The sequence below is a fragment of the Populus trichocarpa genome, chromosome 4 (genome assembly GCF_000002775.5).
Source record: "Populus trichocarpa isolate Nisqually-1 chromosome 4, P.trichocarpa_v4.1, whole genome shotgun sequence".
NCBI lineage: Eukaryota > Viridiplantae > Streptophyta > Magnoliopsida > Malpighiales > Salicaceae > Populus > Populus trichocarpa.
Window position 1 is genome coordinate 9,761,442 of NC_037288.2, and position 23,669 is coordinate 9,785,110.

The 23,669-nt window shown below is 35.1% G+C and overlaps 1 protein-coding gene across 6 annotated transcripts in view; it reads left to right on the plus strand.

The window, feature by feature from the left end:
• Positions 1 to 18,117, plus strand: part of LOC112327281 (beta-glucosidase 12) — a 51,056-nt gene extending 32,939 nt beyond the window's left edge. The window contains exons 5-10 of one of the 6 annotated variants that reach the window (XM_052452326.1): positions 15,913 to 15,990; positions 16,118 to 16,205; positions 16,368 to 16,957; positions 17,087 to 17,221; positions 17,328 to 17,436; positions 17,562 to 18,117. In XM_052452326.1, the coding sequence (XP_052308286.1) occupies positions 15,913 to 15,990; positions 16,118 to 16,205; positions 16,368 to 16,957; positions 17,087 to 17,221; positions 17,328 to 17,436; positions 17,562 to 17,838 (1,277 nt within the window). In that variant the 3' untranslated portion in view covers positions 17,839 to 18,117. The other 5 variants (XM_052452328.1, XM_052452327.1, XM_052452329.1 and 2 more) reach the window with 5 other exon arrangements.
• Positions 18,118 to 23,669: the final 5,552 nt, after the last annotated feature.

Here is a 23,669-nt window from a genome sequence, read left to right on the forward strand (position 1 = left end):
ACAAAAGTTACTTTCTCCTTTGGCACTTTTGAAATGAATAGTTTTATGAAATCATCATGGCAAGCTTTCCCGGTTGTTATATGCTTTTGGCAACAATATTCTGACGGAGTCTTGTTGGTGTATATACTATTAGAGATTTCTATCGCACAACGTTTTGTCACCTTCTTGTGGCACTCTTCCAAATGTTGAGAAAGCTCTGGATTTTCTTCATTGGTACGAATCGCAAACCCTGGTGTAATGATAAGTATACCGATAAAAAGAAACAGTGTTGAGGAGATGTTTTTGCCAAAACTTCCCATGTTTGTTATTCTTGTACTTGGATAAAAGTTTGATGGATGCAAATAAAATAATATCATTCAAGTCTAATTTATAGGTACGAAAATACTTCAAAACATTTAATTGATTTGATAGCATTGATTAATATTTGTGTGTTAAGAGTTGATGAAATCCGTTTCAGAAAGTTAGTTCTTGTTAAAAGGGAGTGTTCGAGTGGTTTTGATAGCAACTAACGTATTCAAGCATAATTAAGTAATTATGAGTTACATTTACGTGAAGACTGATTGTACGAAAAAGATTGATACATTTAGAAAATTGCTCAATAAGATCATTGTTTTGGTATAATAGCATAATCCAATTAAATGGTTTACAAATATAGATAACATACAAACTCTAGTTACGTTAATATTATCATGTAACTCTTGTTCTTTAATGTGAACTTAACCTGTGCATTTATCTTACCTTAATTGTAACTCGTACCAGTAATAAAATGCTACATCACAATATATATAAGAGATGGTGAACAAGTTTTCAATTTAGAGATGGGACTTCTTGTAGGAGCAAAAGTGAGACCACGTGGATTGGCTTCTATACAACCGGGTGCAGAAATCATTGGGGTTAATGGATCTACCCATTTTGAGGATTACAGCTGGGATTTTAGATGGGGAAGACCCAACAATGTGGAATTTACAGGAAATGCTAGGGGAGAAGTTATTTCTTTGGCAAGGAGTAGAGAGGGAACTGGTAGTGTTGAGATTGGTTTGGCTTTGAAGAGGCATGAAATGGAAAATTTTGCTTGGTTCATTTTTTTAAAACCTAAAGAATTTTCGACAAATCTCAAAATAGTTTCTTGAAATTATAATTCAATTCTCAATAAAGCATCAAAGATTTTCTTCTCAACAGATTTCGTAAGTCAAAATTGAGTCCCTCATTCATATCAATTACCAACTGGGCCTTGATGGTTAGATTACAAGAATCTAGTGGCCATATCTGGCCGTGTTCCAAGAATAGAAGGGCTTAATGCCAAACACAAGCAAATTGACCAATAACAAATGCCGTGATCAGTTGTTACCATAACCATGCTCAAGCTCGACGAACAAGAATAGAAACATCAGTAAAGCATGTGGCCACAACAGCAACATCAAACATATAAGAAAAGAAGAGAGAAAATACATAACCTCAAACATATAAGAAAAAAGTATGAGAGAAAATACATAACCTGATAGTTCTTGCTTGTATATTTACGGTTTTGTTCTTATGACAAAAGTTACTGTCTTTATAATTGAAACCCTAAACAAGAACCAATAGCAACAACAAATCTCAAGTGTTTTATGTCTTGTTTTGTGTAAGAGAGAGAGTGAGAACGTGTGTTTTGCGTGTGGGACTGGGGGAGAGAGGGCAGTAGAAATTAAAGAGCCAACTTGAGGTGCAAGAAAAATTTGCGAGTAGTTATTAAAATAGTGAAGAAACAGAATTCGAGGAAGCAATCAAAGCAAAAACACGTTTCTGTATATTCGTATTTTGTACACTGTATGAGTTGGCAATGAGCAGAGAAAAGAAAATGGAGATTGTAAGAGAAAATTGTTGCAAAACAGGAAAGACAGCCCTTTAATTCTTGGTATGTCGTCATGGGACTTTTTGAAGGAGCTAAGGTGAGACTACTTGGATTGGCTTCTATAGAACCGGGTGCAGAAATCATTGAGGTTACTGGATCCACCCGATGTAACTTGTTGGTGTAAAGTTACTACAACCTTAAAGCATTTAGTCGATGTTAGGATTGTTGTCATTAATGTGCAGCAATCATCAATGGACTGCACCGTCCATTGACAATGAAGCATTTGCAGTCTATTGCTATTGTCAAAGGCTACAATAGTAGGTGGGTATTGTCAAACAAGTTGCACCAACCATTGACAAAATAATGCAACCTATGTGCTACCACCATTAGTGCCATAATTTATGGCCAAGTTGTCTTACCATTTATGCCTATAAATAGATGCATAAGTTAGAGAGCAAAATGAGAGAGAGAGAGAGAGAGAGAGAGAGAGAGAGAGAGAGAGAGAGAGAGAGAGAGAGAGAGAGAGAGAGAGAGAGAGAGAGAGAGTGCAGAGCCAAAGATGTGAGAAATATAGGAGAGAGTGGGCTGCCAAAGGCAGCCAGCAGTAGCTGCCATTGCAGCACTGCAAAGAGAGAAAAGAGTGAGGTTGAGAATTGCAAAGAGTGGATGATTCCTCCTCCTCTATTGTTGTAAATCTTGTTCTCTCCCTTTATAATCAAATGGCTTCTCCCGTGGATGTAGGTGATTGATGCAACCATATTATTCGATAGTTTCACCCACATTTAACTAGTGTTTTGCCTATGTTATTTATATAAAATGCCTTAATATTCTTTGTTTTATGTTTTGAAGGCACTTTTGGATGAAAGATGCAAAAAGGAGTAAATTGGAGGTAATTGGCAGATTTGATCCTCAGTCGATGTTTTGTGCAGAGCGTGAGTTCTAGAAGTTGAAATGAAGTGATTCCAGTGGCATTAGAAAGATAACATCCATACCTTTCTGGAAATCTAAGTCAAGAAAAATAAAATAAGGAAGAGCATGGAAATATCAGTGTTCAAAGTCAAATCTCGCATTCTGCTAGTGTTGACCTTTGGTCATTAAAAATTCAATATCTGGACTTGCAGAAGTCCAATTGATGCAAACTCAATTGTTTTGGATTCCTGACTCAAAGGCCTACAAACGCTCCAAATTGCAGCCAAAAAAGATTTCATATGAGGGAGATATGATTTTTCAAAGATGAAAACTGAATTCTGCCAGCAAACAGGTTTCGTGAAGAAACGAATCCATATTACATCCCGAAGCATCCAAACCGACATCCAAGTTTTTATTTCAGCAATTTAGCTCCTCTAGTAAATCAATCCAGAATGTCAAGGAAGGCAGCCACCAACCTCAAACCACCACCCACAAACCAGCGGTCAGGCGCCAGCCGCCTTCGCACTACCACCATCTATTGATGTTCACACTTGAACTTTGATTTTTCTTACTTACAATTTGTGTATAAATAGGCAGCTAAGTTTATGCTATTAAGAGAGCCAAGAGAGAGGGAGAGAGAGTGCAGTAGAATAAAAGAAAGGAGGCAGCAGCCAAAAGTGAAGAAACACAAACTCTCCTCTCTATAAACCAGAAATAATGCTTTCTTCTATCTTTAAGAGTAGTTGTTCCATAGATATGCAAGGCTAAGCTCGTTTTCTTGGTTGCAAGGACACAACAAACCTTCGGATTTCAAGAACCGTGAGATTTATTCTTCCTTTTATTTTCAGTTTATATTATGAATAAGTATGATTGTTTTCCTATGCATATTTTCTATGATTGTTGTTGATAATTGCTAGAGCGGACTCTAAGTTATTATTGTGAACAATCTATTGCTAAGTTTGATATCAAAACCGGAGTTGTGATATATGAACTTGTGAAGCAACTAAGCTTGATAATTGTGGCGGAACTACGTTATTAAACTTAGGGAGAACACTCAAACAAAGGAAACACAAGCTGCGGACAGCTTGGTTGTCAAGAGATCAATCAATTTATCTAGTTCTTAGGGCTGCCATTGAACTAAATCATTAATGCGGACATTGTGATTGTTTGTTGGTTAGGGTTAGTTATACGGCGGATCCGTTAATTAACCAATGTTAAGAAAAGATAAAAATTCAGAATATAAATTTCGTTGGTGAATGTGTGCTTGCGACCAAGGTTTGTTTTCTTGATAAATTTCGGTTTCAATTGATTTTGTTTGCTAGTTTAATTTCTTCCATAGTTTAGATCATCACAAATCAAAACCCCCCAATTGCATAACGTATAGCATATAAATCTGAACTAAATCTTCCTTGTGGAATCGACCCCTTGCTTGCTCTATACTATCTTGTGTGCTGTGTTTTAAGCTAGGGTAATTAATTTGTGCGACCGCGACATCGCAACAGTGATTTGCCGAACCACGTTAAATATTGTGTCAGTGTGCTTAGCCTCTAATGGGCAACTATTAGAACATCACCGGTCGGAATTCCCAACAATTGGTATCAGAGCATATGGTTTAAAGTGGTGTTTGATTTTTGCCCAAAAATGAAAGTTGTCAAAATGATGTTTTGACCATACCACCGTGTAGAGGAGGACGAGATGAGCACACTGGTGAAAACGACAAAAAAATTTAGACGTCGGACATGGTTGCATGCGCCGGCGAGGCGTCAGCCCACGAGCGCAAACCCACCCCCACGCGTGCCACGTGTCTTCTTCGCCTGGATGGGCTGACCCGACCCGAATACCAGACGACTCGACCCATGTGACTAACCCGGATAAGGATGACGTCATCATGATGTAATCATGGCGTCAGCATACACAGTTGGCATGCCATGTCAGCGACCAATCAGCTTACATATCAGTGACCAATCAGCTTACACGTCAGCACAGTGGGACCCACCTGCCATATCATCAACCGCGAGCCGAACTGAGTTGAGCCGAGCCGAGCTGCGAGCCGAGGGATAGGATCTAGTGTTGCTGATCCTAGGTGCAACCAGAGTTGAGATTGAATATGGGTCGTTAATCAGACCAAAATTGTTTTGATCAAATCTTAGCCGTCTGAAATGCGATTGGATGATTTCAGACTTGTTTCCAGCTAATTTGATCGTTCCGGATGCAATGGTATGGTCTGATCGTTGAGATTGAGACCAAAAGTGGTGGTGGTGAATTATTAAAAGAGATTGCCCGATTAGGAGGCATCTAAAGGTCATTATGGTGGTCGATGGAAAGCCGCAACAAAGCTAGCAAATGGTTGTATATACAGAAAGACAGTACGGTGGATAGATACGTTCTAAGAAGTTCTGTCTAGGAGATTGGGTTTTAAGCGAGACCGATGTGACCCCTCAAAATCTTTCATGGGAACTTGCTTAGTTGAAGGATCATCCACACAGTACTATTTTTGTATATGTAACAGTTTGTAATGAAACTGTTGAAGATTAGCAAGATGACGGCATAAAGGGAACAATTGGGTTCCGTATGTTCAAGGATCTGATGGAGTGATGATTTCTCCAAAGAAGTTAGATTCGGTGACTGTGATTTCTCAAGGGTAGAATTGATGAAGACCCTGATAATGGAAGAGAAATACAGCAAGGGGATAAAGGTTGGCACCCTATTTTGACTTAGATAGGTGTTGTGACAGGATGAGTTGCTGTCAAACATAAAAGCAAAGAATTGGGAGAAATCTAGAGAACAGAAATTGCATGAGGGCACATGGAGATTGTGCAGGAGTACCCGTAGGATCCAACGAGGTACTGTAATGAGACAATAGGTGCAAGGAGAAGAAGAGTTCCCAGATGAAGCTTAGAGCAAAGACTGTGTGAAAAGTTGTACAACAGGAAGTCTCTTGTGCTCTTGATGAAGACAACATGCGAGGACCTTTCCAATGCATGCAATGATGGAAAGATGAGCTATTGCAGAGGCACCTAATTAAGGGGGTGCAAATGCCTGTGATAAAAGGCAACCGCCTATGATGAAAGGCGAAGACACCAAAAAAGAGTTGGTGTAGGTGGAGTTGTTAAGTGCGATGATGAAAGGCGCATAAGCTCCAAACATAGAAAATAAGATGGAAGATTGTGATGAGTGTACTGCAACTTTCTCTTTCTATGTGATCAGTGGCAATGATTTCTCCCATAGTCCACATGGTGGTAGAGAATCTTAAAGCCATTGGAGTCATCCCCGATGAAGGAGGATGAAACCGCTCTACGACGAGCGGAGACACCTCAGACAGAAGGTGTGTGGGCCATGATATGAGCCCAAGTACAAACCGTCTCAAGATGACAGGTGGAGACACCTCAGATAGAGGGTGTGAGGGCCACAATATGAGCCCAGGTTCAAACCGCCCCATGACAGGCAGAGACACCTCAAACAGAAGATGTGAGGGCCATGAAATGAGCCCAAGTACAGACCACCTCATGACGGGCGGAGACACCTTAGGAGAAGGTGTGAGGGCCATGATAGGAGCCTAATTACAGAACGCCCCAGAGCCAATGTGATGGCTGGATATGAGTGGACATGTGTATGGATAGCCAATGTGATGGCTGGATATGAGTGGACAGGTGTATGGATAGCCAATGAAGTGGCTATGATGAATATGAAGATAAATGCAAGATTGACTTTCATGGATATTGCCCCCATGCTAAAGATCAATGAGCTAGAAGACATTTGCCTTGGACAATAAGTGGATGACTTGTGGAGCATTAAGATGCGACTGCTATGTAGGAGTAGAGGGCATGCGCAGGTTCCGGGAAGAAGTTGACTCTTATCAAGGTGGTGAGCTCAGTGATGGCATTGTAATACTCAGAGTATGAAGACAGATATGGATCAACCTTTAATGGGTTGTCCCCATGGTTAAAGGTGGAGAGCTACCTGGACTCTTGGGACTAAGAGCGGGAGACTCACGGAGAAGTAAGGCGTGGTTCCTAGAGTGGAACAGAGGGCAGACACAACTCCGGGATGAGTAGACTCTTGAAAAAGTGGTGAGCTCATGATCATATTGAAATACTCAATGACTATCGCACTTTGGAATATCCGTTTGAGGGGGTGTTGTAAGCCTTGGTGTAAGGCTTGATAAATTATTCCGGATCGAGCATGGTTGATACGCTCAAAGGGGAATGTTGTGTGTCTCAGAGACAAGCGTTAACACTCTTCAGATGAGATATGGTAGATCATCTGGTTGAAGTGATCCTTTGGAGTGAGCAAAGGGGTGCTTGGGTGACTCTGGTGATTGAAAGGTTTGGCAAGTACCAGTAAACTTTGCCAAAGACGCTCTCGGAATGGTAAGCTTGGAAGAGCTGTAGAATGCAAGCATGTGCTGAAGAAGCAAGAGGACAATTGCCCCATATAAATGACAAAGGGGGTGATTGTTAGGATTGTTGCCATTAATGTGCAGCAATCATCAATGGACTGCACCATCCATTGACAATGAAGCATCTACAGCCTATTGCCATTGTCAAAGGCTATAATGGTAGGTTGGTATTGTCAAACAAGTTGCACCAACCATTAACAAAATGGTGCAACCCATGTGCTGCCACCATTAGTGCCATAATTTATGGCCAAGTTGTCTTACCATTTATGCCTATAAATAGAGGCATAAGTTAGAGAGAAAAATGAGAGAGAGAGAGAGTGCAGAGCCAAAGATGTGAGAAATATAGGAGAGAGTGGGTTGCCAGAGGCAGCCAACAGTAGTTGTCATTGCAGCACTGCAAAGAGAGAAAAGAGTGAGGTTGAGATTTGCAAAGAGTGGATGATTCCTCCTCCTCTATTGTTGTAAATCTTGTTCTCTCTCTATATAATCAAATGACTTCTCTCGTGGATGTAGGTGATTTATCGAACCACGTTAAATATTGTGTCATTGTGCTTAGCCTCTAATTATGGGCAACTATCAGAACATCACCAGTCGGAATTCCCAACATTCGAATGATGCTATAAAGTTTTGCACTCTTGATCATAATCAGGCTCTGGTTTCCTTACCAACAGACCCACGCCTTGATGGTTAGATTACAAGAATCTAGTGGCCATATCTGGCCGTGTTCCAGCATCTGCAGCAAGATAGGTTTATCATCCAATAGAAGGTGCTACTCTATAGCTCTTCATAATGCTTTCTTAGAACCTCACAGTAACTCATATAGAAAATATTTGCAACTAAGTTTGTTTCTAGAATTTGAGATTTATAAGAACCCTAGTTTGTAAGTAATCTTAAATTGTTCTCGGATGCTTCCATGAGGGAGAAAGTTTAGATTGCAACCCTAAAAGTGAGGTAACTGGCCTTGGTAAGTAATTATCTAGAGGTTAAGCTAAAATTCCAAGTATGCAGAACAATGGTTATGCCATTGGGTGTATCAACAATGTATTGAGACCTCTAATTCCTAAGCTGGATAAGCAAAAGGCTCAAATGAAATGTCATTAAGAAATCAAAATAACAACCAGAAGAAGGAACCTGAATGAGATTTCCTTCAAACTAGATCACTGAAGGTTCACACGTCAAAGTTTTAGAGACTGTACAAGTTGCTAATTTCAAACAAAGTTCAGTATTCTATTATTCAGCGAGTGAGTGAAATAGTAACTTAATCTTCACAGATACAAAAACAGTTTAGTCAAACTACCAATGTCATAAAGGAAACTCTGTATATCTGCATAATATTGTGCAAGTTGTGAGCCTGTGCTATAAATTAAATTAAATCAAATAAATTACAATAAATTTATTTGATAACAACTCCCTTTCTGCAACTAAATTGGGGGTATTACTCTAGAAAATTTGATTGCCTTGTTTTCAACAAAGTTTGTTATCAAATGTCAAAGTTTAACATATTTCAATAAGTTCAGATGTAAACACAGACGTTTTTAGACAAAGAACTAAGATAAGAGGAATTACAGTTAATATAGAAGTTATGTAACATGTCAAAATACTCATAGCACAATATGTGAATCGCTGGAGTTCGTCAAAAATATTTCATTCAAAAGAATCATTTCTGCGTGTACAAAACCATTTTGGTTGAATACAGCACTTTGAAAGTGACACCTAATGATCGAATCCAAAATTTTGGTAAATGGAAGTAATCCAGTATGAACACTTACAACTCATTGCTGTCTACCTGGCCAATGATGGAGCAGGACCGGTATTCGTCTAAAGGCCAAAATTGCATGTCTGAACAAATTCCATATCATTGTCTACATATTACTCCAGAGATTCTTGTATTGGTTCATTGCAATGTCAAGCCAAGGTTTCATGTTTCCATTATAATGAATGACAGCAGCATTGCTGATCTCGTCCACAACGTGTGCAATAAAAGTCAAAGGAAACTTAACCATTATAATGAATGACAGCAGCACTGCATCATTGTTGTCTTGCACACGTTGTCTCCAACATCTTATGTCTATCTCTTTCATTCCAACGTGGCTTTTATTGGACACGTTGTCTCCAAGATCATTTTGAGACCAAAAAAAAACCTACCAATGTCTAGAACCTGTCTATAGGTAAATGCTCCTCTATATTCTTGTTGCATTGAAGGCCAGCCTAACCATAAATATCATGTATTGCAGAATTTTGAGTTGAAACCATGGTTCCATAAAATACATATTTTTTAAAGAATTTAGGTAAGTATCTGAGTTGGCTCGACGAAGGGAAACTATTCAATAATTAATGCTAATGAATTACCATGATGAATCATATTGTGAATGACATGGAGAAATTGTTGTCCATTACAGGATATTTAGATGAGATCCTGTTTGAAAGACAATATAGAAGGATAGACTCGCAGTACAAGCAACAACCATAAAAACACTACTGTATTTTTTAAAGAATAATCTTGATTTGTTATGTGTGGTTGAAATTAAACTGGTGGTTATTGATGATGGTGTTATTAATTCCATTTGGGGTTTATTTCTAAATTATGGTTTGTTATTCATCATGAGGGCTTATCCAATAGTTTATCCAACAGTTTACTCTCTGTCTGGAATTCATCTACTTTTGATGTCCATAATGCTTTTCTGGCTATGAATGGTGGGATAATTCATATTAAATGTAATTTTGTTCAAACTGTGCTTTCAATGACAATTTTATGAAAGAAGATTTATGGAATCCTTTTGAGGAATTGAAAGCCAGCATCTCAAAACCATGATGTCTTATGAAACTATTTTTCCTAATGATTGCAAACGTGGGACAACTACCATATGTCATATGAAAGCATTTTGTGACTGCAAAAATGCTTTTGAATTGCCAGAATTACTTTTACTAGGTAAAAAGTTCACCTGATCTAAGGGAAATTGGGCTAATTGTATTGATATGACTTTTTTTTTTATCTACTAATTGGTTGAACAAACTTCTGTTTACCTCCTTGGGCCTCCTAAATTCACTTCTAATCATAGACCTGTTCATTGATGATAGATATAACTAACAGGGGTCCTAAGCCTTTTAGGATTTTAAATTGCTGGTGGTTGAGATATGATTTTAGAAAAGTTTTCCAAGTTTTTCAGAGATCTAGTTATGAAGGCTTTTGAAGTTTAGGGGTTTAAATTGAGGAGGAAATGAAGGAAATGGCTTAATTTGTAAATGCATCCTTAGTTTAATACGGTTGTTTGATTTGACTGAATAATTGTGATGAACTATTGACAAAAATTCTTTATTCTTGTCAAACATTGAAATCCTAAATCCAATAAGGGTGATTATTGTGATACTGCATAAATGCGTCATTATATATAAAACTTAAGAGTTTTTTTTTTTTTTTTTCCTTCGGTATCATAATAAATTTAATTATATATGGAAGAAGAAAAAGATACACAGTGGATAAACAACACATCGTCTAGGCTAAATCCTACAAATTAGGGTTTTTAATTTTAAATTTGGCAAATTTCAATTTAATACCTACTCTTGCAATTTCTTTTAATTTCACTCATAATTGCCTCATGAACTTTTTATTTTATGCAATTTCACCATTGCTAAACTCAATTGTCATCACTAAAGTTAAGTGTCTTTTACAATATGGTTCTTGGTTTTTGATTTGTTCAATTAGACCTCCAATTGACCATCAAACTTTTATTTTTTTTCAATTTGGCCTCAGATTTCACTGATTTCAAAATGTTTTGGATTCAATCAAAATAATTAAAGATACCCTCGAAAAGTTATAGTTAAAGGGGATCGTTGAGATTCAGGATTTTAAATCAACTAAGCTAAAAAGAAAAATAATTGTGCAGGAGAATAGGTGTGAGAATATGATTCTCTTAGGAGCTAAAGATAAAGACCAAGGTTCTAGTTAAATGGGGTCTTTAGATTGAGATTTCAGGTTAACCCCACCAAAGGCACATTCATAGTTCTGGTTAAAAAGGATTGTCAGATTGGGATCTCAAGTTAGCCAAAAAAAAATTCAGATTTTGGTTCTGGTTAAAGTGAATCATCGAATTAGAATTTCAGGTCAACCGAGTTGCAGATAGAGATTTTGGTTCTAGTTAAAAGGAATCGTCAAATTGGGATTTCATGTTAGCTGAACTGTTTTATATTTTTATTCTGGTTACAGAGGATCATCGCTAGATTGGGATCTTAGGTTGACCGAACTTTTAGCAAAGATTTTGGTTCTGGTTAAAGGAGATCGCTAGACTAAGATCTTAAGTTGACTGAACTTTTGACAAAGAATTTTGTTCTGGTTAAAGGAAATCGTCAGATTAGAATTTCAGGTTAGTAGAGCTATTTGAGATTTTTGTTTTGATTAAAAAGGATCGCTAGATTTGGATCTCAGGTTGACCGAGATGAAGATAAAAATTTCGGTTAAGATTAAAGAGAATCACTACATAGCAGTGCTGTCGACATCATCCTCGCGCAACTTAAAAACCACCCTCTCATTGTCGACCATGATAACCATAGCTTGTTTCAGCCAACCACGTTGTCCCTCACCAACACCTAACCAACACCTATTTACCCTTTTTCCTGAGCAAAATGGTGTGGCTGAAAGAAAACATAGGCACATTGTCGAAACGGCTCGTTCTCTCTTGTTGTCTGCTTTTGTTCCTAGTGAGTTTTGGGGAGAAGTTGTTCTTACTGCTGTAAGTTTGATTAATACGATTCCATCTTCTCATAGTTTGAGTCTATCTCCTTTTGAAAAGTTATATGGGTATGTCCGTGATTAATCATCATTTAGAGTCTTTGGTTGTACTTGTTTCGTTCTTCATCCTTATGTAGAACACAGTAAGTTATCCTCTCGATCCGCTATTTGTGTCTTTCTAGATTATGATGAAGGTAAAAAGGGGTATCGTTGTTTTGATCCAATAACTCATAAACTTTATGTGTCTCGTCATGTTGTCTTCCTTGAGCATATACCTTTCTTTTCTATTCCATCCAGTACTCATAGCCTGACTAAAACTGATCTTATTCATATAGATCCTTTTTCTGAGGATTCTAGTAATGATACCTCTCCCCATGTTCGATCAATTTGTACTCATAACTCTGCAGGTACTGGTACTTTACTCTCTAGCACACCTGAAGCTCCATTCTCATCTACAGCCCCTCAAGCTTCATCTGAGATTGTGGATCCACCTCCACGTCAGTCCATCCGCATTTGTAAGTCCACAAAACTACCAGATTTTGCTTATTCTTGTTATTCTTCATCATTTACTTCCTTTTTAGCTTCTATTCATTGTCTCTTTGAGCTCTCTTCCAATAAAGAGGCAATTCTTGATCCGCTTTGGCAGCAAGCTATGGATGAGGAACTTTCTGCTTTGCATAAGACATATACTTGGGATCTGGTTCCTCTACCTCCTGGTAAGAGTGTTGTTGGTTGTCGTTGGGTGTATAAGATTAAGACTAATTCTGATGGGTCTATTGAGCGATACAAAGCTAGGCTGGTTGCAAAAGGATACTCTCAATAGTATGGTATGGACTATGAGGAGACATTTGCCCCGGTTGCAAAAATGACTACTATTCGTACTCTTATTGCCGTAGCTTCTATTCGTCAGTGGCATATTTCTCAGATTGATGTTAAAAATGCCTTCTTGAATGGAGATCTTCAAGAAGAAGTTTATATGACACTCCCTCCTGATATTTCACATGAGTCTGGATATGTTTGTAAGCTTAAGAAAGCATTATATGGTCTCAAACAAGCACCCCGTGCTTGGTTTGAGAAATTCTCTATTGTGATCTCGTCTCTTGGCTTTGTTTCTAGCAGTCATGATTCTGCTCTTTTTATTAAGTGCACTGATGCAGGTCGTATCATTCTGTCTTTATATGTTGATGACATGATTATTACTGGTGATGACATTGATGGTATTTCAATCTTGAAGACAGAGTTGGCTAGATGATTTGAAATGAAGGATTTGGGTTATCTTCGATATTTCCTAGATATTGAGGTAGCATACTCACCTAGAGGTTACCTTCTTTCTCAGTCGAAATATGTTGCAGATATTCTTGAGCGGGCTAGACAAACTGATAACAAGACTATAGATACTCCTATTTAGGTCAACGCGAGATACTCTTCTTCTGATGGTTTACCTTTGATAGATCTTACTTTATACCGCACTATTATTAGGAGTTTAATATATCTCACCATTACTCATCCAGATATTTCATATGCTATTCATGTTGTTAGTCAGTTTGTTGCTTCTCCTACTACTGTTCACTGGACAGCTGTTCTTCGTATTTTGCGATATCTTTGGGGTACAGTTTTGCAGAGTCTTTTACTTTCGTCCACCTCTTCCTTGGAGTTGCGTGCATACTTTGATGCTGATCATGGTAGTGATCCCACATATCGCAAGTCTGTTACCGGGTTCTGTATCTTTTTAGGTGATTCTCTTATTTCTTGAAAGAGCAAGAAACAATCTATTGTTTCTCAATCATCCACCGAAGCAGAATATCGTGCCATGACATCTACTACCAAAGAGATTGTTTGGTTATGTTGGTTACTTGCTGATATGAGAGTTTCCTTTTCTCATCCTACTCCTATGTATTGTGACAACCAGAGTTCTATTCAGATTGCTCACAATTCGGTTTTTCATGAGCGAACTAAGCACATTGAGATCGATTGTCATCTTACTCGTCATCATCTCAAGCATGGCACCATTTCTTTACCTTTTGTTCCTTCTTCCTTGCAGATTGCAGATTTCTTTACCAAGGCGCATTCCATCTCTCGGTTTCGTTTTCTGGTTGGCAAACTCTCGATACTTGTAGCTGCCGCATCGTGAGTTTGAGGGGAGATGTTAAATAATATTTATGTAGTCTTATTTAGCAAGGGTAGAATAATACTTTCAGTTTAACCTATATATACTTTATTTATATTTAGGTTAAGATTAAGCACTCATAATATACGGATCATTTAGAATTTTAGCCCTCTTTTTGTGTTTCATCTTAATTATTTTAACATTTATGTATTCACGGTAACATAAAGACTGTAATTTGTACTTTTTATTGATATTGAAAATAATTAATCTTTTATATGTGGATTCACACTAGCAATAATGACACTAACACGACCTTTAATTTATATACATTCCTTAATATATTATATGTGGATTCGATTGTGTAATATTTAACAGATTTACCATAAAACCCCTTACGTGCCAAAAAAGACTCTACATTACCAAATCTCATGTTTTACCTGCTTTTAATTTGGCTATGACCAAAGAGTATAAAAAACACATTCAATTGGGATGTGGCTGCTGGATTAAGTTGAAAGTAACCGACAAATCACAAGTACAAGAGGCTTGACTTGACTAATTCAGCAGAATTTAATTACGATGGAGGGTCTTTGTTTTAAAGTTATGTGATCGAATCTAGAGATGGGGCATTGAATTCAAGCTACGATAGCGATTCGTCTACCCTACAGGCCGCTGTCGAAAGTGGTCCTACGGATAATGTTAGAGCTTGAAAGTACGAAGAAATTACGAGGGAGGTCCTACGGTGCCAATGGAGATATCCAAAGTCACCCCTTTTGAATCACGCTTTATGCCTAGATTCAGTCTCAACTAGTTGAATGCTCGAAATCGATGACCAATGGAAAATTATACGATGGTTTTTTAACAAACAATATCTCAAGGCACTTTGCTTTGTAAATTAGAGTGTCATTAATTTTAAGATGACAATGCTTAATTAATTAATTAATTAAGTAAATAACTTAATAAATGAAAGAGATAGACATAAGATGTTGGAGACAACGTGTGCAATAAAAGTCAAAGAAAACTTATCCAGACAAGATTAACCTTAAAAGTATCTTTAAAGTATTTATGAAGTACGTTTCTCCACGTCAAAATACACTTCATTCTTCGTCAAAATACCTTAAGTTACCTCGCAGCTCATGGTTGCATTATTTAATATTTGAAAGCAAGCTGGTTTTTCAGTAGTCAACGTACGAATCAGTTTCCTCCCGCAAAAACAAAACAACAAAAAATTCTTTCTTTTAAAAATATAATTTTTATTTTAATTTGTATATGACCAATTCTCTCAAAAATAAATTATATTTACATATTTTTATTATATTAAAAAAATCATAAAAAATAGTCTTATATATTTGCATGCATTTTGGATTTAATAACTAGTTTATTAATATCATTAAAACTTTGTCTATATTTCAAAAATATAAAAAAAAATTATCTTGTTCCTTTTTAATATATGAGATTACGAACTTATACGTAAGATATATTTTTGATATTAAATTTAAAATACAAAAAAATCTATTTTGTTTTCTGTTAGTATCTGAAATTATGAACTTATACGTAAGATGTAATCCCTATATTAAATAAGAAGATGGTTCCTTTAATTTTTATATCCGTATTAGAATGGTTAGGTTTTTTATTAATTTTTTTTTATTAAAAAAAGACTTTTCTTTGATCACAAACAGAACATCGATCAGTTAAAAAATTTTGAATATAATTTTTATTGGGGGAACTAATCTATTGTCTTCGTGGAAAAGTTGAAAAGGAAAGATTTTAGGAAGCCACCACCAAGTGGATGGGTGAAAACAAAGAGTCTATTGTTATGGGACCCGGCAGAGGCAGCTTGATTTTGTATATTAAACAACATGTAACGAAATTGTTTAATTTTTATTAGAGTATGTAAGAATATATATATATATTGATTATTTGAAACTTCTTAGAAAATGCAGATGGCAGGTTAAGTGCTGGAGTAAACGAAGAAGGCATCAAATTTTATAACGATCTCATTGATGACCTCCTTAAGAATGGTTATAACCTTTCCCTTCCCTTCAATTAATCATAATATTTTGCCAAAAATTGTTGCGAAAATTCTTATACAACAAAAGGTTTATCTTGTGCGCTCCATCTGATTATATGATGTTTTGTAATATATAGGTTTGCAGCCTTACGTTACTCTCTTTCACTGGGATACTCCACAAGCTTTGGAAGATAAATATGGTGGTTTCTTAAGTCCTAACATTGTGTAAGTAGCGACCTTTCGTTAATTATGCTTCAAATATCCAAACTTGTTGTAGCTTCGAAATATTATAATCTAATCTGTCATTCTGGAGACTTTGTGGACCTATGCTTCTCTAAAATTTAAAACATTCCTATAAATTTTCTCACATAAAACATTGATTTCCAGAAATGATTTCCGAGACTTTGTCGACCTTTGTTTCCAAAATTTTGGAGACCGGGTGAAGAAGTGGATTACTTTGAACGAGCCATGGATGTTCAGTGTTCAAGGTTATGACATGGGCACGATGGCACCCGGTAGGATTTCTGTCGTTGTAAATGATCCACACCGATCCTTAAACACTGGTGCCACTGAAGTGTATACGGTTAGCCATCATTTGTTGCTTGCTCATGCTGCGGCAGTGAAACTATACAAGGAAAAATATCAGTCATGTCAAGGTGGACAGATTGGGATAACACTTGTTTCTCATTGGTTTGAACCTTACTCAAACAGTGAAGCAGATCAAAATGCAACCAAAAGAAGCCTCGACTTCATGCTTGGTTGGTTCATGGATCCTTTAACTAATGGTGACTATCCACGTAACATGCATGATTTTGTTGGTGGAAGATTGCCCGAGTTCACTGCCGAGGAATCTAAGATGTTGAAGGGATCGTATGATTTTATTGGAATTAATTACTACACAACATATTATGCTCAAAATATCGATGCAAATTATCAGAGTGTTGGATTCATGTCAGATGCTCGTGCTAATTGGACAGGTAACTAATGATTGATATCTTTTCTTTATTATTCATCTTATTTTTTTTTTCAATTACATAACATCAATTAGATGATGTTTTATGAATTATTAATTCAATAATTTACTTTGTTATTTCTTAATTTTGCAGGAGAGAGAAATGGAATCCCAATAGGTCCACAGGCTGGTGTAAAATGGCTTTATATTTATCCCGAAGGCATCAGCAGGCTTTTGAATTACACCAAAGATCTATACGGGAGCCCAACAATTTACATTACTGAGAATGGTATGGTTGAAATGAACGATCATACATTATGCTACATTGAAGTTTCTTAGTACTTCTCTAACACTAAGTATGTTCTTAATGCTTTATTTTACTGATTTGTTCTCAGGGGTTGATGACGTAAATAACAATGCTTCATCACTAAAGGAAGCTCTTAATGATCCCATAAGAGAAAAATCTTACAAAGACCACCTCAAGAATGTTTTGAGATCCATCAAGTGAGTTAATTTTTTTCATTTATTAACTAAAGATCATTGATAATAAGTTTTTTAATCTATAGCAACAATTATATTATTAAGTTACCACATCCGTCTAACTGGGATTCAATATCTATTTATTGCAGTGAGCATGGTGTTGATGTTAAGGGATTTTTTGCTTGGTCTTTAATGGACAATTTCGAATGGGGAAGTGGTTATGCTGTGAGGTTCGGCCTCTACTATGTTGATTACAAAAATGATTTGAAACGATATCCTAAACAATCAGTCAAGTGGTTCAAGCAGTTTCTTAGAAGAGACTCCCACAGTCCTATTCCACATACGTATCCTCTGATTACTTCTAATGAAACGTCGAAAATTGAAGATAGTTTGGTTCGGGATGCTAAAAGGCCAAGAAATGCCTGAATGCCTTCGCCAGGATCTGAAGTCAAAGTTGTTAGCATCTGCAAAGTGGGATTTCACGGATGAAAGATAGAGCTCTCAGCAATATTAATTCAACAGAATTTGGTCACCACTTCATTCATTCAAGGCTGTGGTTAAGAATAAAAATTCATGGTTCTAGTTTTCCTTTGTTTTGTTTAATTATGGTTTCAGAATTTAATTTGATTATTTTACTGTTGTATCATTTTTTCATTCGATTATTGATTATGATTCGTTTAATAATAATACAATTCTTTTGCACCATCATTGTTTATGATTTGTTTACTATTTTTTTTTTCAGAAAGAAAAATGTAATATTTGACCCTAAAAGAAGAAAAAGAAATGGATGATCAGTGAAAACGAATACAAATGAAATGGACAAACCAAAAATCAAACCCAGATATGAAGAAAGTATAGATTAAAAGTTTACGAAATCTCCATGATGACATATTAAATGGCTTATTTATACAATTTATCACAACAACATAATCATATTAAAAAATAAATTTACTCCAACAAAATCATTTGGCTAAGAAGATAGTTTAAGAACTTTAATCAAGGCTAGCAACCAAGCTTCATTTGAATCTTTAATTCCAATATGAGTGGAGGAAAAATCAAGCCCCAAACCTTTATGATTGCGAAGAACCCCTTTAATATCAACCAATTCAGGTTTGCCAATAAAAGAACCATCAACATTAGATTTTAGCATATGACATTCATGGGGAGACCATTAAATGGGAGATTTAATACTCTTATTATTTGATTATTGAACCATGTTGGAGAATAATATAAATCATATCTTGTAACCTCACCTAATAGCTTAAGTTATTGGTTTGAGATGGTTCTTTGACATGGTATCAGAGCCTTGATGATCAAGCGGTCACGAGTTCGAATCTCATCATCTTCATTTATTTGATAAAAATTAAGCACAAGATAATGTGAATCTGTGCAAGTTCAAGCCCAAAGGGTTTTTACTTAAGGGAGCTTAAGTTATTGGGTTGAGATGGTTTTTTGACAAACCAAACTATTAAGAGAGATTAACAAATCAAGAGCACAATAAGAATAGACATTTAGCAAGAAATTCCAATCTTTGGAGGAACCAATCCTTTTCCATACACCATAAAAAGAATTACATGAATTAGGTTGTCCAGGATATTATATTTGCCTGAATAAACACAATTACAATTGGGTTTCCAAATTAGTTTATCATCAACTTCACTCAATAACAATATATCAGACAACTTATCGAATAAAGAATCAAATGAGTCAATCTATCTTCCTCTAGGAGCCATTCTCCATCTGAAATTTCATAAACACATATCCATATTAGATAACAAGGAAACCTAATCTTCTTATACACTAAATATTCTAGGAAACCAAAGAAAAGGTTTGATTTGTTTCTCAATATTCGCATCAATAGTGATTGGAATAAGGAATAAAAAGACATAGTAGATAGGGACATTATTCAATATTGTATAAAAGAAATTTAAGGGATCATGGGGTTTCTTAGTTGGTTTTTAATTCTTTAAGTCTTATTGCGTTAGATTTGTATATATAAACATTTATATCAAATTTTAGATTTTGCAGTAGTAGGTTGTCTTATGAGAAAATGAAATATAGTAAAAAAAGTAACAAAATGATTATCCAAAGACTTAAATGTTATCATGCAACATATAGATATTTATTATAGCATACAATTTATAATACTACAATTTAAGGTAGAATAGAAAGAGTTGATGCAATAGGTGCCAAATCTACAATAGCAACACAATGGTTCCAAATTTGGTCACCCATACCTACAACAAAAGTTACTTTTTCATTAGACAATTTTGACATGAATAGTTTTTTGAAATCATCATGGCAAGCTTTCCCAATTGTTATATGCTTTTGACAACAATATTCTGAAAGAGTATTGTTGTTGTATATACTATTAGAGATTTTGATTGCACAACATTTTGTCACCTTTGCATGGCATTGTTCCAAATGTTGAGAAAGCTCTGGATTTTTCTTCATAAGTATAAATTGCAAACCCTGCTGTAATGATAAATATACCGATACAAAATAAAAGTGTTAAGGAGATGCTTTTGCCAAAACTTCCCATGTTTTTTACAACAATATATTCTGGTACTTGGATAAAAATTTGATGGATGCAAATAAAATAATATCACGCAAATCCAATTTATAGGTAAGAAAATACTTCAAAACATTTTATTGATTTTATAGCATTGATTAATATTTGTATGTTAAGAGTTGATGAAATCCGTTTCAGGAAGTTAGTTCTTGTTAAAAAGGAGTGTTGAAGTGGTTTTGGTAACAAAGTATTCAAGCGGTTTTTATAGCAAAGTATTCAAGCATAATTAAGTAATTATTAGTTACATTTATCACTACCACAATCTTTAGATTTACCGATGAAATTTTCTGTCGGTATTTGCACTACCATTCCGTTGGTAAAGAAATCACCAACAGAAAGTCTCTGTCGGTGAATCTTTCACCGGTAATTTTTTGTCCGTCGGTAATAAAAAAATATTATTACCGATGGATTTACTGACGGAAAAAGCAAGAAAAAAAATATTTCATTCCGTTAGTAATTCCCTCAGAAACAAACCGTATGTAATTCCGTCGGTTATTATTTAAAAATATTTTAAAAAATATATATTTTACAAAACTATAAAATAATTAAATTAATATTAATCAACACTTTATAATACTCAAAATGCTTGGAAAAAAGAAGAAAACCAACGCAAAAATTTTTGCAACAAATATATAACAAGAAAAAATAAATTCAACTAAAAAAATTCATACGAAATTTTTTTAAAAATCTTATAAATAAATCAACTAAAAATTGATCTCATATGAAAAAAAAAAATCCTACAACAACATTCATACAATTATTAAGAACAAAAACAATTAAAAATAAAATAAAAAACAAATATAGTGAAAAAAACACGAAAAAAGAAGAAATTTTTTTTTACCTTAATGTATTTGCAAGTGAAGCTAAGAAGAGAAAAAAAAAACAAATTCGTAAAGTATACTAATTAAAAACAAATGAGAAGAAACATAAGAAAGGAGAAGAAGACAAACCTGAGCATAGAGGAGAAGAAAAAGAGTTGAGGAGAGAAGAAGAAGAAGAAGAAGAAGAAGAAGAAGAAATGAGATGGGTCTGTTGTGAAATTAGGGATTCTAGACTTTTTATTAGGGCGTTTTACCGACGGATAATTAAATATCAATATTTTTAATCATTTCATCGGTGATTACATCTGTAATATTTAATTTAAATTTTGAATGTAATCAAAACTTTTCAGAAACCGCTAAATATCACCGACGACTTTTCAATCCATTGGTGATTCTGTCTGTAATATTTAATTTAAATTTTTCAGGAAACCGCCAAATAACACCGAAAACTTTTCAATCTATTGGTGATTTTGTCTATAAAGAACAGTAATTAACAGTGCAATTGGAAAGTGAATAGTTCTAGAGCTCTTTGCAAAATACCGACGGAATGTTCCGTCGGTGATTCCCTTTGTAATTAACATGATGAATAGTGTTGACAATTTACCAACGATTTTACCAACGGAATTATCGACGAGAGTTTAATCATTCTGTCGGTAATTCCGTTGGTAAAAATGGCACGTCATCATTTTTTTTTCTTTGTTTTAATTATTTTTTTCGCACTGTAATTCCCTCAGTAAATACTGAGGAAATCTTTCCGTCGGCAATTTACCAACGAAAATATTCCCTCGGTATTTTCATTTGTATTTATCGATTTTCTGGTAGTGTATAAAAAGACTAATTATAAGAAAAAAGATTAATAAATTTATAAAATTGTTCAATAAGTTCATTGTCTTAGTATAATAGCGTAATCCAATTAAAGTGTTTACAAATTTGTAGTTAAAATTACATTGTTTGGTGATAGATTAAATGTGTTGTACATTGTTTGGTGATAGATTAAATGTGTTGGGACATTAGAAAATCGGTGACGAGAATTCATGTCTCTGGACGTCAAAAAAAAAATCAGTAACGAAAAGTCATGTCTTTTGGACATTGAAAATCATCGATGAAGTATTGAGTTAATTGGACATTTAATGTTAGTGTAAATAAATTCTAATGTAAATGACAAGCAAGAAAATAAAATACATCCATGGAAATTATTTACGGAAGTATTTGATTTTGTGAATTTATGAATATTATGAATAAATTGAAAAGATTTGAATATTGATTTAGGATGTTATATAGGAACGTAAGAGAAGCATTCGAAAGGGGACCCAACTTCTGAGGAGCTTGTATAGTAGAAGCTTAAGGTAAAGGTCATCTCCCTTACCTAGCTTGTAAACTATTAAACTATTTTTATAATGTTAGTTGGATTTATATCTATATGTGATGTGAATTATCTATTGATCATGAGAACTAGCGCCTATAAGGCAAGAAATTGGATATAATATAAAATCGACTGTAATGGTGGAATTATAAAAAGATGTGTTGAAATACTAGTTTATGATTTTATTAATCGACCCTTATAACGGTAACACATGTAGGTGCTTGAAACCGTTACATGACTAGTTACCTGGTAATGGGACTAGTGCCCAGTAATGAACGGATGAACTAGTTACCCGGTAATGTGACTAGTGTCTAGTAAAGAGTTGTGGAACTAGTTACCTAGTAATAGGACTAGTGCCCGATAATGGGTTGTGAAACTAGTTACCCGATAATAGATCGAGCTAGTGCCCGGTAATGGACGGTGGACCCAGTGCCCGGTATTGGGCGGTGGACTCAATTACTGGTAATGGGCAGAGGAATTAGTTACCCGATAATGGGCTAGTGACATCACTTTTTCTAATGACCGGGATATGTAATTTAAGTTAAATTGACGTGTGTGGTGTTAATATTATCGGGATGACTGATTTGTTGAACTATAAATGGAATGTTGGATGAAACGTAAATGTTAAACAAAAGTAGTAAATCGTGTTTATGTTATGGATTATTGAAGAAATAAAAAATTATAATGATGAAGATTTAATCCTTGTGAATGATAGAGACAAAGACCGTATCATTTGGAAAGTAAGAATAGAAGTTCATTGATTATAATAGGTGTTGTACAATTGAGGAATTCAATGGTATGGATGTGATGTATTTTATATTATTTGATGAATTGTAATTGATACAATTTAACAATCGTGTACTATGCACATGGAGGATGTCAAAGAAATTATGACTAATAATGTAAATATGTTGTATTGAGGTTTTGTGTTGTTGATGACATGATAAAAATTTAGTGGTAATTATGATAGTGTAATAAAATGCTAATAGTAGTGATGAAACGACGTACGACAATAACTACCAATTGTTCTACCTAGTGTACAATATCATAGAGTGCTTGGATCAAACATTGAAGACGCACATATACAATTTGTTATAATATTTAAAATCTAAAGAAAATGAATTACTAGGGTTAAAATTTTTGTATTCTAGATACGCGGTATTCAACAACAAGTAAGTTGGTTACTATTTAGAATGATGTGAGAAAGTAAATGAATAATTGTATAATTAGTCAGCCATATGAGTGATGGATAATGTAATTTGGCCTTAATGATGGTGGCTAAATGAGATTAGGTTGTTGAATTAAATAGATTGATTAATTGATGTATGTATTGTATTCATATTATTTAAAGATGAAACTGATATGAATATTGTGAAAATGATGGTAGGTTCCATGATAAGGGGAGATTTTACTGAAAATCTAAAAGAAACATTAAAATGTGCCAAAATTGGCACAAGAAATATGTAAGTTGAATATATTTATAAGCCAAAAATGGACCGGA